At 40.4% G+C, this 21,531-nt stretch overlaps 1 protein-coding gene across 1 annotated transcript; it reads left to right on the forward strand.

Annotated features, from left to right (window-relative positions):
* The first annotated feature begins 17,542 nt into the window (after nt 1–17,542).
* LOC149007554 (uncharacterized) lies at nt 17,543–18,812 on the forward strand. Its single transcript, XM_089167101.1, has 3 exons — nt 17,543–17,854; nt 18,231–18,385; nt 18,506–18,812. Exons 1-3 carry the CDS (start codon nt 17,543–17,545, stop codon nt 18,810–18,812), a joined length of 774 nt encoding a protein of 257 aa, XP_089023227.1.
* Nucleotides 18,813–21,531: the final 2,719 nt, after the last annotated feature.

Raw genomic sequence — 21,531 nt, forward strand, 5'->3', positions numbered from 1 at the left:
TTTCTGTTCTTCAGTGTTATTTCACTTTGCAGTTTTTCTTTTCAGACCCATCATATTCTATTTATGCTATTAAACTATGACATTACCCTGAAATTAAAAAATTTAAAAAAATGTTGTGATTGGTGCATTGCAGATTGAGATATTGTTGTCTTTCCTCAAGAGAGAGGATGGGATTGGTGGCATGTTTGTTAATGGCCATGTTTTGATAACCATACCTATTGTACCTGTATCATTGCTTTTTGCAAAATTACTTAGGTAGGTACCCTATGATAAACCTTGGTTCTCTTCTTTTTGTGCCTACAATTCCTTTCGTAGATTTATTGGCTATTCCATTTAGAGTTGGACACGATGTTTTGACTGTACTGACAGTCTGTCTGCCAAGGCCTTTTTACTACTATGTGAAGCTACACTACAGGAGATCCAGTGAAGATTTTTCTACACTGGCCTTGCATCTGTAATGCCTCTCTAGTAATTGTACCAGCAGTCCATCTTTTTAGGCCAGCCAATTTACTCTTTCTTGGTCACTCTTTCCCCTTCTCCATGTTAATCTTAGTATGTTTAATCTTCCCATCCTGACACTTGTGGCATGTATACTTACAGTCAGAAGTAATGGATGCGGATAGATCAGCGTAGACTGCTTTGATTAGCAAATGAGAAATGGGAATTCTGGCACATTACCTTCTATACCTCTTTGGCACTCACACTGATTTCTCTCTGCCATGGTTGAGGTTCATTAATAGGCGTTCTTCTACTTGGCTGTTGATCTGCTGTTGATGTTAATCAAGTTCTTGTCATTTTTCAATATCTTGTGAGTTCCAGCAGGTCCGCTTTTTATGCAGATTTCAGACTAACATTACAATTCGAAGTCAACAGAGTTACCTTAGGTTTGTTCTATGTTAAAAACTCTTAGTACTAATCGGAAAAGAGTATTAGAGTTAAGGGCATGTTCTGGAATTGTCAGTTTTGTAGATACTATTAGCTATTTCAGCTAGCATTGGATACTTCTCCACAAAAGATATGAAGGAGACTATAATTTTGTTCTCTTTCTCTCTCTCTCTCTCTCTCTCTCTCTTTGTGTGGATCCTTGGTCTCCAATCAGCTCTATTTGAAGTAATGCATGATACAAGGCCCAGGCTCTGCATAGCCTTGTCTCTTTTTTTTCTTTGCTGGTTTTTATGTAGCATCTTATGTATTTATTATAGTCCCAAGTGCTAGGATAATAAAAAGAGGAAGGTTAGAAGATCACCTTTATTAAAAAAGGAAAAATTGAAGGGGGCACATGTTAGTGTAAACCAAGATCCATGTGAATGGATTCATGAGATATTGTTATGATACTTGGATATGTTAAAGTGATAATTTTATGAGATGTAATAGAATTTCTTTTGAGTGCAGATCTGTTGCCCCCCTTTTTTTTTTTTTTTTGGTGGGGGGACAGACAGCCCCACACCATTGATATGGTGGAGGTCCCACCTTTGAGACCTAGGATCCATGGTCTTGGTGGGACCCACCACCATACCAATGGTGTGAAGTCCTCTCCTCCCTCCCCCCAGGGGTAGAGGAACCAAACTCATCTTTATACTAAATCATTGTCTATATGCTATTTTTATTTATTTGGTGTTGAGTGCTGTTACATAATGGATATTTGCCCATATTTTTTGTTTATAGAATGGCCGTATAGAAGACCTGCTATATCATTGTTGTATGGTTTTCTGTATGCTGGATTTTAGTAGGGATTATAGACTTCTAATATGTTTAATTCGCTTACATATCCTTGCCTGTCTGATTGTTCTGGAACTTACTATCTAAGGCTACATTTCTAAACTTCATTTATCTCCTTCTCAAACCTTAGAGGATTATTCTTCCACAGATTTCATTAGGTGACTCTTTTACGTATTTTTATTGGGTTTATGTCATCTACCTTTTCTCTCTGTAGTCTTCTCCTTAGTTGGTCAAAATGCATATTAAATGTGTATTTTTGCTGTATCTGGAGTCTGGATGTATTATTAGGAAAATGTTTTATTGCCAACTTTACTGCATAAAAGGTTAAAAACACACTTCTATGGTAGCCAGGTTTAAACTCATATTAAATGTGAATAATACACCAATGATAGTTTTACTGAAGACATTTTGTCAAGGCGGGGGGGGGGGGGGGGTGTCTAAAAACGAGGAAGAAATGAGAAAAGCCAAAAAAGATTTTTTCTTTTATTCTCAGACAGACCTTCAACCTAGCTGCTGTACTTGTGAAAGGGATCTGATGAAGACATCAGTGAGCAGTTTCGAGTTTACCGACGACGCCGACGTAGAGATCATCCCACGACAACATCTATGTGGATGGACGATGAGAAACACTGCTCATAGGCAGTTTGTCATGTTATTTTTCTTAGTCTTAGTGGGTTGGGTAGTAGTTTACTATTTAAATATTTTGATTTCATTGTTAGTCTTTATGGGCTGGGCCTAGAGTCTGTTTGGGCCCAATTTTGAATTATTTTGAGTTTGGGTTATATATACAACTTAAGTTGGGGTTATTTTGGGAATTAAACATGTAGGGTTGTGAGGAATCAATTCTTTTATTTAAACCTTGTATCAAATTCGTTTTTGGCAATTTGAATGAAAAAAAAAAAAAAAAAAAAAAAAAAAAAAAAAAAAGCTCACGGCTGCTCTCTCTCTCTCTCTCTACTGGCGGTGCTGGTTTTCTCTTCTCTCTCCAGGTAAGTTTTCTCTCCTCCTTTCACCTTTATTTCCCACTAGAAAACTTCTCCTTGCTCTCCTCTACAAAGATCTACTCTCTTTTTTTCTTAAAAAAAAAAAGACCTAGTTTCTTTCTTGGAAATCTTCTTCTTCTTCCCAAACCCACGGTTCTTTTTTTTTTCTTTTTCTTTCTTCCTTCTTTGTTAGTCTAGTTGTCTTCTGTTAGTCTCCTGTCCCTTCTCTTTGTTTCTTTTCTTTCTCTCCCTCTCTCTTATCACCTACTCTCTTTCCTAGGATACGCCATTACTTCAGAATATTATTTTCTCCTTTCCTAGGATTCCCACTTCTTCAAAATATTTTTCTTTCTATTATTTATGTTCCTAGATGCTTTCTAACCCCTGTTTTGCAGCCAAGATCAGCAGGTAACATTATCTCTCCTAAAATACTTCTCAATTATTTGTTTAAAACAAAAACTTCTTAAGACTCCCTTTACATTGTTTAATTGTTGAATTCCTTGTTAGAAATCTGATATTGATTAGGATAGTTCTATTTTTTCTTTAAGTTTCTTAATAGTCTTGCATTCAATTTAGTATTATGGTGCCAAGATCCCCATCCCCTTGTTTCCCTATTGATTCTTGTTTAGTTGTGCTTACCAGTAAGACTTATCGTGTTTATTTCTCTACTTTAACTGTCTTACATGCATGATAAATCAGATTACAAGTGTTGCAAAAAAAATTCCTTTCTTTACTATCTGTCAAGAATAGGCGTTAATTCTAAGAGTCTAGTAGCCACTTTGTAGGTCCCCTAGTTTCTAGGGTTTCTCCTACATCAATTTTGGTATCAGAGCCAAGTTTAGAGTGTCAGTACTGCTGGACTTTTAGGTTTTGAGTTGTTAGAATTGCTGGTTTTAGTTTAGGTGTCTTTAGGTCAGACTGTGTATGGTAGTAACCCGAAGTGGAAACGAATATTCCAATATGACTGGTTCATCAAGTGCCCAATTGACCCCTGACCAATTGACTCAGCTGCTCCAACAAAATGGAGAGATCTTAAAGGCCATTCAAACAACTCAAGAAGAGTTAAATAACCAAAGGGCAGCACAGGCAGCCCAAGCCACCACCATTCAGGCCATAGAATGTAATATTCGGACCCTTGCAACACGACTTACAGCCATAGAGGGACAGCAAGAGCAGCATGGACATAATACTCAAGCCAATGGACCTAGGAATGAAAACTACCAAGTGGACCTCCAAAACTTTGACCACCGCCTTGAGGATCTTGATAGAACTGGGGATAATTTCCAAGGTAATGGAAGAGGTAGAGCTAGAGGTCGTGGAGCACGTGGACATCTTGGTCCTATGCATCATGCAACCTATGAGCATGAAAATGCTCTTGACACCCATGATAGAGGGTTCGATATTAGGAGGATAGTCAAGGTAGAGGCCCCATCTTATGATGGCCAAATAGATGCGAAAGTCTTACTAGATTGGATTAGACAAATGGACAGGTACTTTGATTTTTATAATATGTCGGAAGAGGTTCGCTTTAGGTTTGCTAAGATTAAGCTTACTGGGGCTGCCCAAGATTTTTGGACAGAATTAGAGTACCAAGAGAACAATCTAGGACTTGAGCCAGTGACCACTTGGGTTGAGATGCAAGAAAGGCTTAAAAGGGAGTTCTTACCTATCACCTATAGGCTGAATTTGTTGAATGAAATGAACACCCTAAAGCAAGGGAAATTAACTATGACTGAGTATATGGCCAAATTCAATGAACTTAAGATTAGAAGCCGTACTCGTGAGGATGTTGAGCAAACACTTTCTAGGTTTATTACTGGACTTAACTCCGATATCCGGTCACGACTTGCACCCCACTTAGTGCGAGATGTCCCTCAAGCCTTTAGGATTGCTTTAGAACTTGAGACGTCCATTAAGACTTTTCCTTAAAAGAATAGCTTTCAGCCCGGAGAATCTAGTTTTCGAAGGATTACCCCTAACACTACCAATTTCCAAAGACCCCCTGTTAATCCACAACACCCAATTGATAACAAGGGTAAAGGCATTTTGGGAACTCCCCCCATGAAAGCTGGCCAGCTCCAGTGTTTCAAATGCCAAGGATTTGGGCATGTTGCTAGGGAATGCCCTACTAGAAACCTTTATATTGGAGGGCAAAACCATGTGGATTTAGATCAGGATGATGATCAGGAGCCTGAGTATGAAGACCATAGACCAGATGAAGACATATCTGATGAGGATCTTGATATGGTATATGGGTCTAAGCTTGGAGTTGTGCGTTGTATGGTATCACAACCCAAAGATATTGATGATTGGCGACGGACTAATATTTTTATTACCTACACTTGCCATCAAGGTAAGAACTGTCGAGTCGCCATAGATAGTGGTAGCTGCATGAATGTAATTGCTCAAAGTGTTGTTTCCAGAATGGGGCTCAAACCAGAGGCCCACCCCAAACCGTACAAGGTTGCTTGGGTCGATCAGTCTACTATCCCTGTAACCCTTAGGTGTTTAGTTCCCTTACATTTTGCTGGTTATGAGGATAGTGTGTGGTGTGATGTCCTAGAGATGGATGTTGCTCACATCATTCTAGGGAGACCATGGTTATATGATAGGGATGTCACTACCTATGGGAAATCTAACATCTGTATCTTTGAATATAAAGGGAAAAAGATCCGATTGACCCCTAGCGCCCCAAAAGAGCTAAAAGTTGTGGAGCATAAAGGCAGCACCATCAAAGAAACTTGCTCTAAAACACTTGGCATACTAAATCAGCAAGAAATTGAAGTTGAGTGTAAAGAGTCAAGAGTTGTTTATGCTCTACTTGCCTCACAAAGTAATCCAGATACACATCACACATCAGACAATTTTGTTAATAGAAGTCTAGGGAACTTGTTGCGTTGTCTTATAGGAGAGTACCTTACTAGTTGGGACCGGGTCCTTACCCAAGTCGAGTTTGCCTATAATAGCTCTAAGAACCGAACCACTGATCTGTCACCTTTTGAGGTTTGTCTAGGATACCAGCCCAAGGCTCCTATAGAACTTATTCCAGCTGTGTCCAGCTCTAGGACTTCCCCATCAGCCGAGTCTTTTGCGCAGCACATATCTGATTTACATGCAAGTATAAGACAACGAATAACACTGAGTAATGATCAATATAAGTCCAAAGCTGATGTGCATCGATGACTGCAAGAGTTTCAAGAAGGACACATGGTGATGGTTAGGATCAGACCGCAGCGTTTCACTAAAGGTAAAGCGAGCAAGCTACATGCTCGTAGTGCAGGATCATTTGAGATTCTGAAGAAAATAGGAGCTAATGCCTATGTTCTTAATCTACCAACTAACATGGGAATCAACAATATTTTCAATGTGGAGGACCTTGTCCCCTTCCATGGCACTCCTACTACTGCATTTTTCTATCCAGATGACCTTGACACCCTTCCTTTTGTCTTTGATGACCCTGCTGGTATGACCCCTTCACTCCCTACTACTTCAGTACCACCTATACCTAAATTTCACAACAAAGTTGAGGCAGTTGAAGAGATTCTTGATGAGAGAGTTACAACTACAAAAGAGGGAGGTTACAGAGAATTCCTAGTTAAATGGTGGGGGCATCTTGAGATCGACAACACTTGGATCACGATGGCAGAGCTACAACGACTTGACCCAGACATGCTAGAGTACTACCAGAGCCTTTATTCACCGGAGGTGAATTCTTCAAAGTCGAGGAGAATTGATGAAGACATCAGTGAGCAGTTTCGAGTTTACCGACGACGCCGACGTAGAGATCATCCCACGACAACATCTATGTGGATGGACGATGAGAAACACTGCTCATAGGCAGTTTGTCATGTTATTTTTCTTAGTCTTAGTGGGTTGGGTAGTAGTTTACTATTTAAATATTTTGATTTCATTGTTAGTCTTTATGGGCTGGGCCTAGAGTCTGTTTGGGCCCAATTTTGAATTATTTTGAGTTTGGGTTATATATACAACTTAAGTTGGGGTTATTTTGGGAATTAAACATGTAGGGTTGTGAGGAATCAATTCTTTTATTTAAACCTTGTATCAAATTCGTTTTTGGCAATTTGAATGAAAAGAAAAGAATTAGAAAAAAAAAAAAAAGCTCACGGCTGCTCTCTCTCTCTCTCTCTACTGGCGGTGCTGGTTTTCTCTTCTCTCTCCAGGTAAGTTTTCTCTCCTCCTTTCACCTTTATTTCCCACTAGAAAACTTCTCCTTGCTCTCCTCTACAAAGATCTACTCTCTTTTTTTCTTAAAAAAAAAAAGACCTAGTTTCTTTCTTGGAAATCTTCTTCTTCTTCCCAAACCCACGGTTCTTTTTGACCTAGTTTTTGAATTATTTTGAGTTTGGGTTATATATACAACTTAAGTTGGGGTTATTTTGGGAATTAAACATGTAGGGTTGTGAGGAATCAATTCTTTTATTTAAACCTTGTATCAAATTCGTTTTTGGCAATTTGAATGAAAAGAAAAGAATTAGAAAAAAAAAAAAAAGCTCACGGCTGCTCTCTCTCTCTCTCTCTACTGGCGGTGCTGGTTTTCTCTTCTCTCTCCAGGTAAGTTTTCTCTCCTCCTTTCACCTTTATTTCCCACTAGAAAACTTCTCCTTGCTCTCCTCTACAAAGATCTACTCTCTTTTTTTCTTAAAAAAAAAAAGACCTAGTTTCTTTCTTGGAAATCTTCTTCTTCTTCCCAAACCCACGGTTCTTTTTTTTTCCTTTTTCTTTCTTCCTTCTTTGTTAGTCTAGTTGTCTTCTGTTAGTCTCCTGTCCCTTCTCTTTGTTTCTTTTCTTTCTCTCCCTCTCTCTTATCACCTACTCTCTTTCCTAGGATACGCCATTACTTCAGAATATTATTTTCTCCTTTCCTAGGATTCCCACTTCTTCAAAATATTTTTCTTTCTATTATTTATGTTCCTAGATGCTTTCTAACCCCTGTTTTGCAGCCAAGATCAGCAGGTAACATTATCTCTCCTAAAATACTTCTCAATTATTTGTTTAAAACAAAAACTTCTTAAGACTCCCTTTACATTGTTTAATTGTTGAATTCCTTGTTAGAAATCTGATATTGATTAGGATAGTTCTATTTTTTCTTTAAGTTTCTTAATAGTCTTGCATTCAATTTAGTATTATGGTGCCAAGATCCCCATCCCCTTGTTTCCCTATTGATTCTTGTTTAGTTGTGCTTACCAGTAAGACTTATCGTGTTTATTTCTCTACTTTAACTGTCTTACATGCATGATAAATCAGATTACAAGTGTTGCAAAAAAAATTCCTTTCTTTACTATCTGTCAAGAATAGGCGTTAATTCTAAGAGTCTAGTAGCCACTTTGTAGGTCCCCTAGTTTCTAGGGTTTCTCCTACATCAGGATCTCTCTTCTTCATCTTCTCTATCTCTGGTAACCCAGTAATTGAAATCAGCTTGGTGTAGCTGTCTATCTCTTCTCCATCTTCTTCATCTTAGCACATGCTGATGGTGGGACTGTGAGAAGCAGAGCTGTCAAGTACTAATTCTTGTATTCATACATCCTTGAGGTTGGATATTCATCTCTGGTATTGCTCTTATCTGAGACCTCAGGTACCATTATAGCTTTTATTTCTTGCATTTTTGGTGTTTTAATTTTAATCTTATTATTGTTCAGTTGATCTGCAAGCCAGAGGGAAGGAGGAGGGGTGGGATGGATGAGTTTAGACATGTGAAGTTTCTTGGGAACTCCATAGCAATAGAAGCTCACATTCCCAATTTGCTCTCCCCCCCTCTACACTCTCTTGTGAAACAATTCTGTGCTTGGGTATACTTGTAATGTTTGGTTGGATGTTCCCTTTTTGAGTTCTTCCTCTTCTTTGCTTCAATTCCTCTTTGAATTGTTCAGGAATTGGTTCTGCTTCAGTCGATGGTTCTCTGTATAATAGTTTTATGGACTTCTTTCATATACTTGTTGCTTATTTGTATGTTTAAGAGTTTGCAGAAATTCTCTGTAAATGCTTGATCCAGTTTATGATGAGACCTGAAGTTAACACAATATACCAAACACTCCTTTCACATATGGCTCAACTTCAGAGACATAGTCACCATTGGATTTGGAGAATTGATGTCCCCCCCCCCCCCCCCCCCCTTCCCTTATGATGGACTTCTTACGTTGGTTTCATGGATCATATGATGGATCATGTTTTCATTCCTATGATGAACTTTATCTTTTGGATTTTCATGCTTTTAAACATTATATGTAACATGAACTTTATTTTGTGGATTTCATGAATTAAAAATGATAGATTTTGTAGGTTTTCTGCTTAAAAAAGTTGAGCCAGAGAATGCTATTATTTGGCTTATTAGGTTGTGAATAGTTGTTATACAGATTCGTATTATTGCCATCTAGCCATTTTATTCCCCTATTATGGTTGCTGTGTTCTTGCTCTCCCTGAAGTTACTAAGGTCTTCTCTGAATAATCATGTTATTGTGGGTACAAAATTATTGATTAATGGAACCCATGTCTAATACAACAAGTGCTGTAGTACATCCTCCCAGGGAACTCTCTGTTTTGCATCACTATAGCGTGAATCATAATGGCACCGTGTGAGCCCATGTTATCCCTTTTGAGCATTTTTTTTTTGGCTCTCCAATCTCAAATCATTTGTCTTTCTTAGGTTCATGAAAATTGGATCCTGTTACATAGTTGGTGAATCATAATACTGTGGGTTGATTTGATGTATATTTGTTTATGCCTCACAATGGGAAACATTCTTCTTGTCATGTAAGGATTTAAAAATTTTAATAACTTAATGGTGTTCATTTTCTTCTAGCGTGTTATTTGCTTGTCGCCAAGGAATTTGTTAATTCAGTGTTATTTGAAACAAGTTATTTTATTTCTAGCCATATGTTTTATCTTGATTGCATGTGTTGTTGCATTGGCAACAATTCAATGTTCCCCCCTTCTTTGGGTTACCTACCACTTGTCTTTCCTTCTCTTTCGCAATGAAAGCAGTCTGTGAAGACAGTTGATATGAATTTCTGACTGTTACATGATGGATAACTTTGCTTACCTTTCCTGTCAACCCCAATGGTGTATTTCTGCAGAGAATTTGGAGATCCAAGTCTTTCATAGCTGCAAGAGCAAAAGGACTGGGATGGCTCAATTATGTTTTCATTTAGAGCCTTTCAGCAATCATTTTGCAGTTTGGCTGATAAAACAAATTGACAAAGAAATCCATTTGGGCAAACATTTTGCTCTATAGGAGCGTGTACCTTAGGTGATAATGCTTTGGAATCTCGTTCACATGTCACAAATGACAAGGTTGGGGTGCTGCTTTTGTTCTATTTGTTTGCAGATACCATATTTCACTTGATCCTCTGTGCAGTAGACTCAGACAAGTAAAAGGATATATATAATAAAAGGGTTATCAATCTCAAGAATGCTGATGAAATCATCTTATAAACCTCATGACAGGATATTATTGGACTTCCAAGGTTGTTCCATTTTCTCACCAACGGCCACTGGCTCAACTGATTTCAGTTCTGAGGGCTCCAAAAAGTAAAGAAGGTTATGCAGCCATTGGAGGAGGATCACCTTTGTGAAAAATTACAGATGAGCAAGTGAGTCATTTTCCCATTACATGATCAAATAGCTTGGTGAAATGAAAGTTTGCAATGTTACTTGATGTCAGTTGTTAAAGTGGTATTTGTTATTTAAGGCAAATCGAATAATCTATAGTTGAGTTGAGTTGGGAAATTGTGTTGCCTGTCTGGTTTACTTGTTTATAGGACTGAATAGTTTGAAAATGTTTCAGGCACAGCCCTGAAAAATGGCTCTAGAAGCAAAGAAAATCCCTGCAAATGTATATGTTGCAACTTGCAATGCGATATTGGCACCCATTTACTGAGAAGCAGTTCTTTGTGTGCATCTCTATGTGTCACACTGGCGTATACAACTAAATTGTAGGGAAAAATATTTGTAGGTGGCTTCTGATTCACCTTGTAGTGTGGAAAATGTGTTTTTTAGATCATCAAAACAATAAGTAGCTATATGCATCTAGTATGCAAACCACATCCAAGTTTGCTGGATATGTTCATTAAAGGAATAAAATATAAAAGGTCAATCAAGTCTGTTGCATAATAAGCTTCTCAGACAATGAGATTCTACTTTGGTCTAGAAATCATTTGTTCCATCTAATCATTAACAAGTTGAATAAACTTTTTTGTTGGATGACCTTTTGCATGAAATGTATGCCTTATTGGAGATTGTATGTAGGCTTTTCATGTACACTTATTGGAGATTGTATGTAGGCTTGTCATGTATCTGTCAGCCAGGTGGTCAGACATTTTCTATTTGCATTTTGATAAGCTAAATATTTTTGTAAAAGCCCCTCCATCTTTACCAATATTGTAGCTTTTCTAGTTGGATTAGGTCTCTTTGTAATGTAAATTCAATGTGTTGGATGCTAATATGAAAACTTGATTTGGAAAATCGATACAGAGGATTTTATTTCTGCTTGTGATATTCAGAAGAAACCAAAAATTGGTAATTCATGTGGAATTATAGGTTCTATGTGGGATAGCTTGCTTGCATTGAACAAGTGCATTATAGTCTCAGAACTAGTTAAATCTCCATTAGTGAAATTTTTTGCTTTGTGTCAGATAACGGATGACAGAATTGCAAGGCTTGTTGTATTTCAGCTTTATCCTCAGGCCATCTCCACAAGTGGATCAAGCATCTGTCTTCTCCAAAGTATTTTCAGGTAGAAAGCAACAACCTTTGACTTCCAACTGATAAAGTCCCAGCTTTCTGTTCTTGTGATTGAAGACTTATGCTTGATCACTTTGATCAGCTTTCACTGAATTTGAATTGGTTGTAGCAAGGAATACTACTGGTATCAATAATAGAGTCTCTTGGTATCAGTGAGAAGGTTATTTCACGTCAATGGCTAGTTTGTTCGAGAAGGAACTACATAATCTATCCAATCCTGGGGAGGTTAATTTGCTCTCTTCAGTCGCGTTTAATATATTTTATTGACAATTTGAGGAAATAGAAATTAGTTTTTTGGGTTACTCCATTGGTGCTGTTCTAGATAAGTTCATTATTATAATGAAACCAGAACCTCTAATGAAGATCAATTGAAGATAGAGAAGAGAGAAGATGAGAGAGAAAGAAGAAAATGAGAAGAATGAGATGGGAGAGAGGGAGGACTCAAGCAAGCCTCTCCCCTCCAGTTTGCACTTTATTTATTACTGGTATAAGCTTAAGGTTAGATCCCAATGTTTGATGGGAACCTATACTACTAATTTAGATACATGACAGTTTAAAATCCAATACACATGAGATCTAATTTAACTCAAAAAGTAAAGACAATAATCCACCAAATCAGCCAGCTTGACCGCTTGATTTTATATTCTCCATGATCCACTTTCCTTATTTGATTTTTATGCTCCACAATCCACTTTTCTTATTTGATTTTATATGCTCCACGCTCCACTTTCCTTACCTGCGACATTGAAACGTCAATACCCCTCCCAGCTTGCAACATCCTTCCGTAAAGACTAGACGAGGTAATGACTTAGTAAATATATCTCCAACTTGTTCAGCAGAAGCAACGTAGGGTGTTGTGGTGACTCCTCTTATAACAACATCACGCACAAAATGCATATCCACCTTGACGCGTTTGGTTCTCTCATGAAACGCTGGAACTGGCTATGTATATTGCCGCCTGATTGTCCAAAAGATCTCAACGGCTCTTCAACCTCCACACCAACTTCCTTTAAGAACATTTGACCTAAAATATCTCTGAGACTATTTGAGCCATAGCCTGATACTCTGCCTCAGCACTAGATTGAGCCATTGTGACTTGCTTCTTACTCCAAGTGACCAAATTCCCTCCAAGAAACATACGGTAACCAGTGGTGGATCTCTGATCATCTTGTGACCCTGCTCAAAAAATCTGAATAAGCACACAATTTCAAATGCTCATTTCCTTTGTACAATAGTCCTTTTCTTGAGTCTTTTCTAAGTAGTTCAAGATCCGGGTCACTGCATTCTAGTGCATCTTTTTAGGTGAATGCATGAACTGGCTGACATCATCTACAGCATATGACAAGTCTGGGTGAGTCATTGTGAGGTATATTAGTTTACCTACCAATCTCCCGTCTCTTTAAGGATTAGAAAAATCCTCACCATCATCCTTGATGAGGATCAATGGATGTATCCACCGGTTTACACCCAAGCATACTTGTCTCAATCAATAAATCCATCACATACTTTCACTAGGAAACATTAATGCTTGATTGCTTCTTAGAATCTCAATTCCAAGTCCCTTATCTGAAACTGAGTACCAAGAAATGTCTTCACTTCCTCAATACCTGTAGTATCACTTCCAGAAACAATTCTACCATCCAAATACACAACTCGTAACACAATTCTAGTATCTGGCTTGCGTACAAAGACAATGTGATCTGAATAGTGTTGGGAAAATCCCACTCAAGATAATGTGGAACTAAACTTTTCAAACCATGCTCTTGGGGATTGTTTTAGTCCACAGATTGATTTGCAAAGTCAACATACTTTAGTAGAATTCTCCTCAAGCCACAAGTCCAGGAGGTTGCTTCATATATACGTCTTCAGCCAAATCTCCACATAGAAAGGCATTTTTGACGTCTAACTAATGTAGAGGCCATCCCAAGTTAGCCGCCAAGGACAATAAAATACGCGTTGCATTCAAATGGGCTATTGGAGAAGAGGTTTAAAAAAAATCTATACCATATATCTGGGTATACCCTTAGTAACACCATCAGAATTATATATTATCACAAATGCCCTCAACATCTAAGTAGATCCTTACCTGGAGTCAGATTCATAAGAAATGAAGTGTTCCTAGAATGTAAGGCCTAAATTTTAGATGCTATGGTAATGAGTAATCAAGTGTGAGCTAGTAAAATAATGAGAAGTAGGATACACAACATTTGGCTGTTGAGAACAAGAACGCTTCTTTTCCTTAAGGCAATAGGAAGATCATTAAGATTATCGGACATTGGAGTTGTAGAAGAAGTTATGTCGATGGCTGTATCATATGACTGCTTTTGTTTCTTTTGCTGATGATAGACTTGGAATGGTGGATATTGAACTTTCACCTTGTTTGGAGCTAAAGATATTTTGGGGGTGGGGGGTGGGGGTGTTAGTAAACTCATATAATTCTAAAAGTAGGGAAGAGATACCAATCATATGCTTAGAGGCTCTAGAGTCTACAATCCAGGAACTTGAACCAGAAGACTTAGTAGATATACCTGTTTGGGTGAGATTGGAAGTAGATGTATGTTAGGCCCCTGGCTCGAGTCTACACTAGGAAGAATCAACACAGGAGCAGTGGGCCCGCCAATGTGGGGAATTAGTTTTGCTGTCAGTTACAAGGTCAAACTGTTAGTCAGTTAGAGAGTTAGTTGTTTGTGATGTATCTGTCTGTGGGAAAGAGGGAGTGAGGATATGAGTGAATTGTATTTGCTTTTGGGGGCAAGGCTACTTGCAGTTGCAGGGCAGTTTTACTTGGTTTCTGTGACACTTAGACTTCTATTTGCAGTAATACTCTGTTCTGGACTGAACTATAATTCTCCTTAATCTAAGTTTAGTGAGCAATTGTCATTGCTGTAATTGGATTCCTAAAAAATTGGTATCAGAGCCATACTGAGACTGGAGAATGTGAACTTAAGAACGGAAGGTCGAGTGGAAGAGATTGAGAGAAAGATGATGGAAGTTACCATTCAAGCTTCAGGGTTGGATACCCAATTCGACGCCTTGGAACTTCAAATGTCTGGTTTGATGGATGAAATCAAGAATTTGTTGTTGCAAGGACCTCACGAGAAGCCAATAGTGGATGGGAAGTTTTCTCAGGCAGGAACCCCTATGCCACAGGTGACGGTGGAAAACCACACGGCAGTAGGTGAACCCCCACCTGACTCAACGCTGCGAGAGGCTTCTTATCGGCGGTTAAAACTTCCCATCTTCACTGGCGAAGATCCAATTGGATGGATGGCGAGAGTGGAGTGCTATTTTTAACTAAAACATAGTTAGGGAGGAAGAACGAATGAACGCTGCCATGGTGTGTTTCAAAGGTGCAACACTAAGTTTGCTGCAGTTCTTTGAGATGGGAGAGCCCTTTTGAGATTGGGTAGCCATGAAAGAAGAGCTTTTGAGGTGATTTGGAGTGAACCAGATGAAATCTTCCCATGAGGTGTTGGTGACTCTTCAGCAAGAAGACACAGTGGTAGAGTACCTTGAGAGGTTTGAATGAGCGTCGGCGGCAGCTCAGGTGAAGGATCCTGTGCGGCTGAAATCCATCATCATCGCTAGGCTAAAGAAAGAAATTAGGGCGGAATTGAGGCTCTTTGCACCATCTACTTTGGACCGGGGTAATAAACCTGGCCCAAACAATTGAAGAGAGGAATAGGCTTTATTAAATGTAGCAAGGCCAAGCCCATCAAAGGGTTTAGTGAACCCGCAAATCACAGCCCATAAACCAAACAGCCCGTGGGAAAGACCTTTGGAGCAGGGGTATTTTTGAAAAAACCTCACCCCATTGTCTTCCTCCTTCATTCCCGTTTTTTGAGTTGCAACATATGGCAACCGGTAGTCGATGATGGTGGTGGAAAACCCACGATCAGCGGAGACAGAAGCTCCACTCCCATTCCTGCGAAACTCCTGGTATAAACAACTGACTTTGGTGGAATTTTTTTCTAAGTTGCAAAGCAATCTATACTTCCGGTGTGATGAGCGCTACACCCTTGGTCATTGATGTTCCATGAAACAACTCCAGTGCTTCCTCGTGCATGCGAATGAAGAAGACAAAGTCACGGAAGAGCCTGAGGCCGTGGCAGGAGAAGAGTTAGCACCGTTGGTGGTCAAACTGTCCATTCATTCTCTTGAGGGCTTGGATTCATCCAGAACATTGAAACTCAGAGGCACAATTTTGCGACATGGGGTGGTTGTGCTCGTCGACAGTGGTGCCACTCACAATTTTATCTCCAATTCGATGGTGGACAAATTGGGGCTTCCCATCCAACAGCGAAATTTCAAAGTGATGCTCGGTGATGGTCAGAGTATCCAAGGAAAGGGATTTGCTCGGCGGTGGAGATTGAGCTTCAAGGGGTTTTTTTCTCCCAAGACTTGGTTCTGTTCAAGTTAGGCAGTGTGGATATCATTTTAGGGGTAGATTGGCTTTCATCTTTGGGAGAGATCTGGTGTACCTGGCAGCAGCAGACAATGCACTTTGAGTGGCAGGGACAGACAATGAGACTTAAGGGAGATCCAACATTGCTGCGTATGGAGACTTCCATGAAGAGCCTTTTGAAGACACTCAAAAAGGGTGGCGAAGGATTTTGGTTGGCTTCATGCAAAATAACCAAGGACCTGACATCAATGGAGGAAGCTACACCACTTCAGTCCCTATTTGAGGAATTTCATTGGCTGTTCGTTGAACCTACTCAACTCCCATGCCAACGGCAGCATGATCATACCATTCACGTGATTGAAGAAAGTGAGCCCCCTATTATCCGGCCATACCATTACCCACATTACCAGAAAAATGAAATTGAGTGTTTGGTGAAGGAAATGTTATCTCCAGGGATTATTCATCCCAGCCTCGGCCCGTTCTCAAGTCTGCTGTTGCTAGTAAAGAAGAAAGACGGAGGGCGGCATTTTTGTGTAGATTGTTGGGTGGTCAACAAGTTGACAATACCGGACAAATTCCCCATCCCAGCCATTGATGAGCTACTTGATGAATTAGGAGGGGTGAAGGTATTCAGCAAGTTAGATCTGCGGTCAGGCTATCACTGAGTGGCCGAAAGTGATGTGGAGAAGACTGCTTTTAGTACCCACGATGGCCACTACAAGTTCCTCGGGATGCCTTTCGGTTTGACCAATGCACCTGGCACATTCCAATCTCTCATGAATGAGGTATTCCATGCCCACTTGCGTAAGTTTATTCTGGTATTTTTTTGATGGTATATTAATGTACGGCAAAGATATGACCACACACTTGCATCACTTGCAAACTGCCTTCACTTTGCTCACAACCCACAGCCTGGTTCTTAATCGCAAAAAGTGTTCTTTTGGCATTCAAGAATTGGAATATTTAGGACATATTATCTCAGATCAAGGGGTAACAGTAGATCCTAAAAAAATTCAGTGTATGGTGGACTGGCCTGTATCTAGATACCTAAGGGCTTTGAGGGGATTCCTTGCTCTTACTGGGTATTATTGGAAATTTGTGAAGGGATATGGGAAGATAGCAGAACCATTGACACAGCTTTTAAAAAAAGAGTCCTTCCACTGGACTGAAACAGCCACTAAGGCTTTCGACGAACTCAAGAAAGCCATGACCTCGGTGCCTGTTCTTGCTATGCCGGATTTTACCAAAGAATTCATGGTGGAAACAGACGCGTCTGGTGCGGGTTTAGGAGCTGTACTCATGCAAGAAGGCCATCCCGTCTCATATTGGAGGTGAAGTCTTGTAGGCTAGAGCACTGGCCAAATCTGTTTTCGAAAAGGAATTGATGGCCATTGTCTTGGCACTTCACAAGTGGAGGCACTATTTAATTGGGCGCCACTTCAAAGTCAGGACTGATCAAAAAAGCCTCAAGTTTCTGTTGGAACAGCGAGTGTAAGCAGAATATCAGCAAAATGGGTTCTTAAGTTATTGGCTTTAACTTTGAGATCCTCTACAAGCCTGGGGGAGGAAACTGACCTGCCGATGCTTTGTCCAGATAGCATGATGGAGAAGTCCAGTTCTCTGTCCTTACAGCAGCTGTGGCACGATGGAGGAGAAATTGATGCTGAAGTGAGCAACCATGATCGCAACAAGCCCATCATCCAAGGACTGTTACAGGGATCCGCGTCCTTTCCGCATTATTGGCTCTGTAGCAAAGAACAGGCTGGTGCTCACTGAGACATCTTCACTAATTCCAGCTTTGCTTGCTGAATTTCATTCAACTCCTTTCGGAGGTCATTCCGGGTTTCTTCAGACTTATAAGCGCATTGCTGCGGTAGTGTACTGGGTCAGCATGGAATCAACTATTAGGAATTATGTTGCTTGTTGTGACACCCAAGCACCAAACAATGAGCCTGCTGGGCTCCTTCAGCCTCTGCCCATACCAGAATGGGTTTGGGAAGATATTAGCCTCGATTTCTTTGGGGGGCTGCCCAAAACACAAGGGGGGATACAGTGTTGGTAGTGGTGGACCGTCTCACAAAGTATGCCCACTTTATGCTGCTAACCCATCCTCTCACAGCCAAGGAAGTCAGACTCCTGTTGAGCAACGAGGTAGTACGCTTGCAAGGAATTCCCCACTCCTGCAAATTGATAGTATGCTCACATGGAATTCCCCACTCCAGCAAAGAGATAGTCTGCTCACATGGAATTCCCCTTGTCTCTGATAGAGACAACATCTTCCTCAGCAACTTTTGGACTGAACCTTTTAAAATATCCGGGACAGCATTGAACTACAGCATGCGTAGCATCCCCAAACTGATGGACAGACAGAAATTGTCAACAAATGTCTTGAAACTTATCTCAGATGTTTCTGTGCCCATCAACCAAGGGATTGGCATAACTGGCTTGCTTGGGCTGAGTTCTGGTACGACACGTCCTTCCAAGGGGCAGCACAAATGACTCCCTTTAAAGCAGTATACAGGTGAGATCCACCACACCTTCTTCAATGGGATCCCAGCAGTACCAAGGTGGATGAGGTTAATACTTATCTCAAGGAGCGTGACCACATTCTTGATGAGTTAAGATCCAATTTTATTTGTAGCACAAGATCGTATGCACGCCCAAGCTTACATCCATTGCCTCAATTTTCAGTGGGTGATGACGTGTTCTTAAGCCTCCAGCCGTACTGGTATCGGAAATTGGCTAAACGCCTCAATGAGAAACTCAGCCACCAGTACTATGGACCTTTCCCAGTGTTAGAGCATGTTGGTCTAGTAGCTTACAGCCTTCAGTTTCTGACCAACTTGCGCATACACCCTATTTTCCATGTTTCTCAGTTGAAGAAGGTAGTTGGAACCAGGTCCATCCACAGCCCCTTCCCGTTTTCTTCACTGAAGATTGGGAACTGAAACTGGAACCTGGGGAGCTGCTAAACTATTGCTACTCCTCCATGGGAAATTTGAAAGTGCTGCTCAAGTGGAGGTCACTGCCCTCCTGTGAGAATACTTGGGCAGATTTTATAGAAAATCAACACTCACTTTCCAGCATTCCATCTTGAGATCAAGGTGAAATTCAAAGGGGGAGGTATTGTTATGCCCCTGGCTTGAGTCTACACTAGGAAGAATCGACACAGGAGCAGTGGCCAGCCAATGTGGGGAGTTAGTTTTGCTGTCAATTACAAGGTCAAACTGTTAGTCAGTTAGTTGTTTGTGATGTATTTGTCTGTGGCAAAGAGGGAGTGAGGATATGAGTGAATTGTATTTGGTGTGGGGGCAAGGATACTTGCAGGGCAGTGTTGCTTGGTTTTTGTGACACTTAGACTTCTATTTGCTGTAATACTCTGTTCTGGACTGAACTATAATTCTTCTTAATCTAAGTTTATTGAGCAATTGTCATTGCTGTAATTGGGTTCATAACAATGTACTTTGGCTCTGCTCCGACAATATTAGGCACTTTAGGATTTGATTGAGGTCTACACTAGGAGTCAAGGAACCTGTAGGTGCCACAATTGCTTGGACCCAGAAGAGAGATCATTACAAGTTTCTCTAGTGGATGCTCTCATGTTAACATAAGTTTTTGCTCACTCAGGACTACCGATGCTTATCCCAGCAATTTTCTTCAGTATGATTTTTTCCCCACATTAAAAGCAAAACCAATTGCCTTTTGACAAATTTGGTGGGGGAGTTCAACCTCCTCCCCTTCCTCTTCCTAGGTCTGCACCTTTTCCCTGTGATGGGTGGGTGCCGCGATCATGACCAGCAACCATGGCTGCATTTGTCACATCCACCCAGCCGGTACCCTATCTGGCATACCCGGGAATGTGATCCACAGTTCAAGGATCAAGCATCGAGGGACCATGCCTCCCACATACGCGATAACACAATCATGAACAATGATAATCAAGGTAAAAGCAATAAATAACAGATATCATGAATAAGGTACGAACAGAAAATCAGGTTGCGGAATTAAATGATACCAAGTGTATAAGTATGATTATAAGGAAGAGAGAATGAGCGGAAGTCACTCTCTCAAAGGCAGCGGAAAAGTAGTAAAATTCAAATTAAATTACAATCCAACATCTAAGAGTAACTCAGTGAAAGTTAATTACATATCCCAGTGTTTAACAAAAATCCAGGGGAATGGGGCACTAAGCAAGGGTTTCTTCTATCTTAATAATTATATCTTCATAAGTGTGGACGAAGAAAGCCCAGCACGGCCGCTCCCTCACCACAGTGGGGCTAACCCTGGTACGCAGTGTAATCCTCCTCGGCACCATAACCCTGATCTTCACCGTAGCTACCACCCGGAGGGTAGTATGTGGAATCATAGTCTGTCTCGTAGGGTGCACCATCGGAGTCTTCAACACGTGTAGGATAATCTAACAAACATTTGCACAAAAGGAATGAGTTCAAAAGAACTCAGCAAGGTAGTTATTCCATACTTTATAACCATATAAGTACAAATCATAACATGATGAAATATAATATGAAACACATGATGCAAGTATGATTCTAACTTTATGAATGCTGGTTTCTATGGTAGACATGCTTTAAGTCATAGCACCATACTTAGAAAAAGCGCTCACTCACTCGTATCTGAAAACGCAGGCGGGGGCTCTCTATCCAACTAGTTTAATTGATTTTTTTTCTGAAGCAGCAGCCTTCTTTCATGGATAATCAGTAGTATTCCTCTCGCTAGCTATCCTGAGTAATTCATGGATGAATGAGTGTTGGAATGAAAGGGAGAGGTGCATATTCAAAGAAGAAAACTAAAGGATTTGATAAAACATTAGTCAATATACTCAATATTGTCCGACAAGCCGCTCCATATCCCATTGTTCTCTAACGCCTTAGCATCTCGGGTGCCAACGAATGCCTTTGGTTTCGCTTGATTCGAACCATCTCCGTCAAGCCACTGCTTACGGCCTTCTTTAGTATGGTGACCTCGTCCGTCAGGAAAGATCGTAATAAAGAACTTTCTAGTCCGCTGGAATAGTCCTACTTTGGTTACGTTGTACTCCAGTCTTTCTGGGGCAATAAATCCTTCCCTTCTTTTCCCAAAGTCCGTGTCACGGAGTCTGGGAATAAGCTAAGCCCTACCCATCTATAGCTGGCCGTTGACCTGATTGACCGCTTCTCTTGCCATTTATGCTCATCCTCCAAAGTAATGAGAAAATGACTTGTAACTGTGAAGCTATAAGGTATCATACCATGGGGATTACGAAATAATGAAAAAGTAAAAGTGACCGAGATGCGAGGGGAAAACTTTTGTTACTTCTTTGGATAGGTTGCACTCACACACACCCTCAACCATTTAAGATATCTTGGGTTGCCGGTTGGTAATGGGTCCTGCATCCCTCTCGGACAATCCATGGTTGGGGTTTCGGTCACCGCTCTCTCACATCACCATTTGGTCTAAGTATTGGCACATATCAAGGTGAAGCCTAACCCAATGCAAGTCATCTACTCAGTCATATCAAGTCAGATCCAGATATGTCCATTCCTCCTCAAGTCTCAACCATTTAAGATATCTTGGATTCCTTTCCGGTATCCTTCACACTAGAGTCGGCATATTCCCTCTCGGATTACGGACTCATCGACCCTATTGATCATCCACAAATAGTAGACG

Source organism: Hakea prostrata, chromosome 8 (genome assembly GCF_041222555.1).
Source record: "Hakea prostrata isolate BN-2017 chromosome 8, UWA_Hpros_2, whole genome shotgun sequence".
Classification (NCBI taxonomy): Eukaryota; Viridiplantae; Streptophyta; class Magnoliopsida; order Proteales; family Proteaceae; genus Hakea; species Hakea prostrata.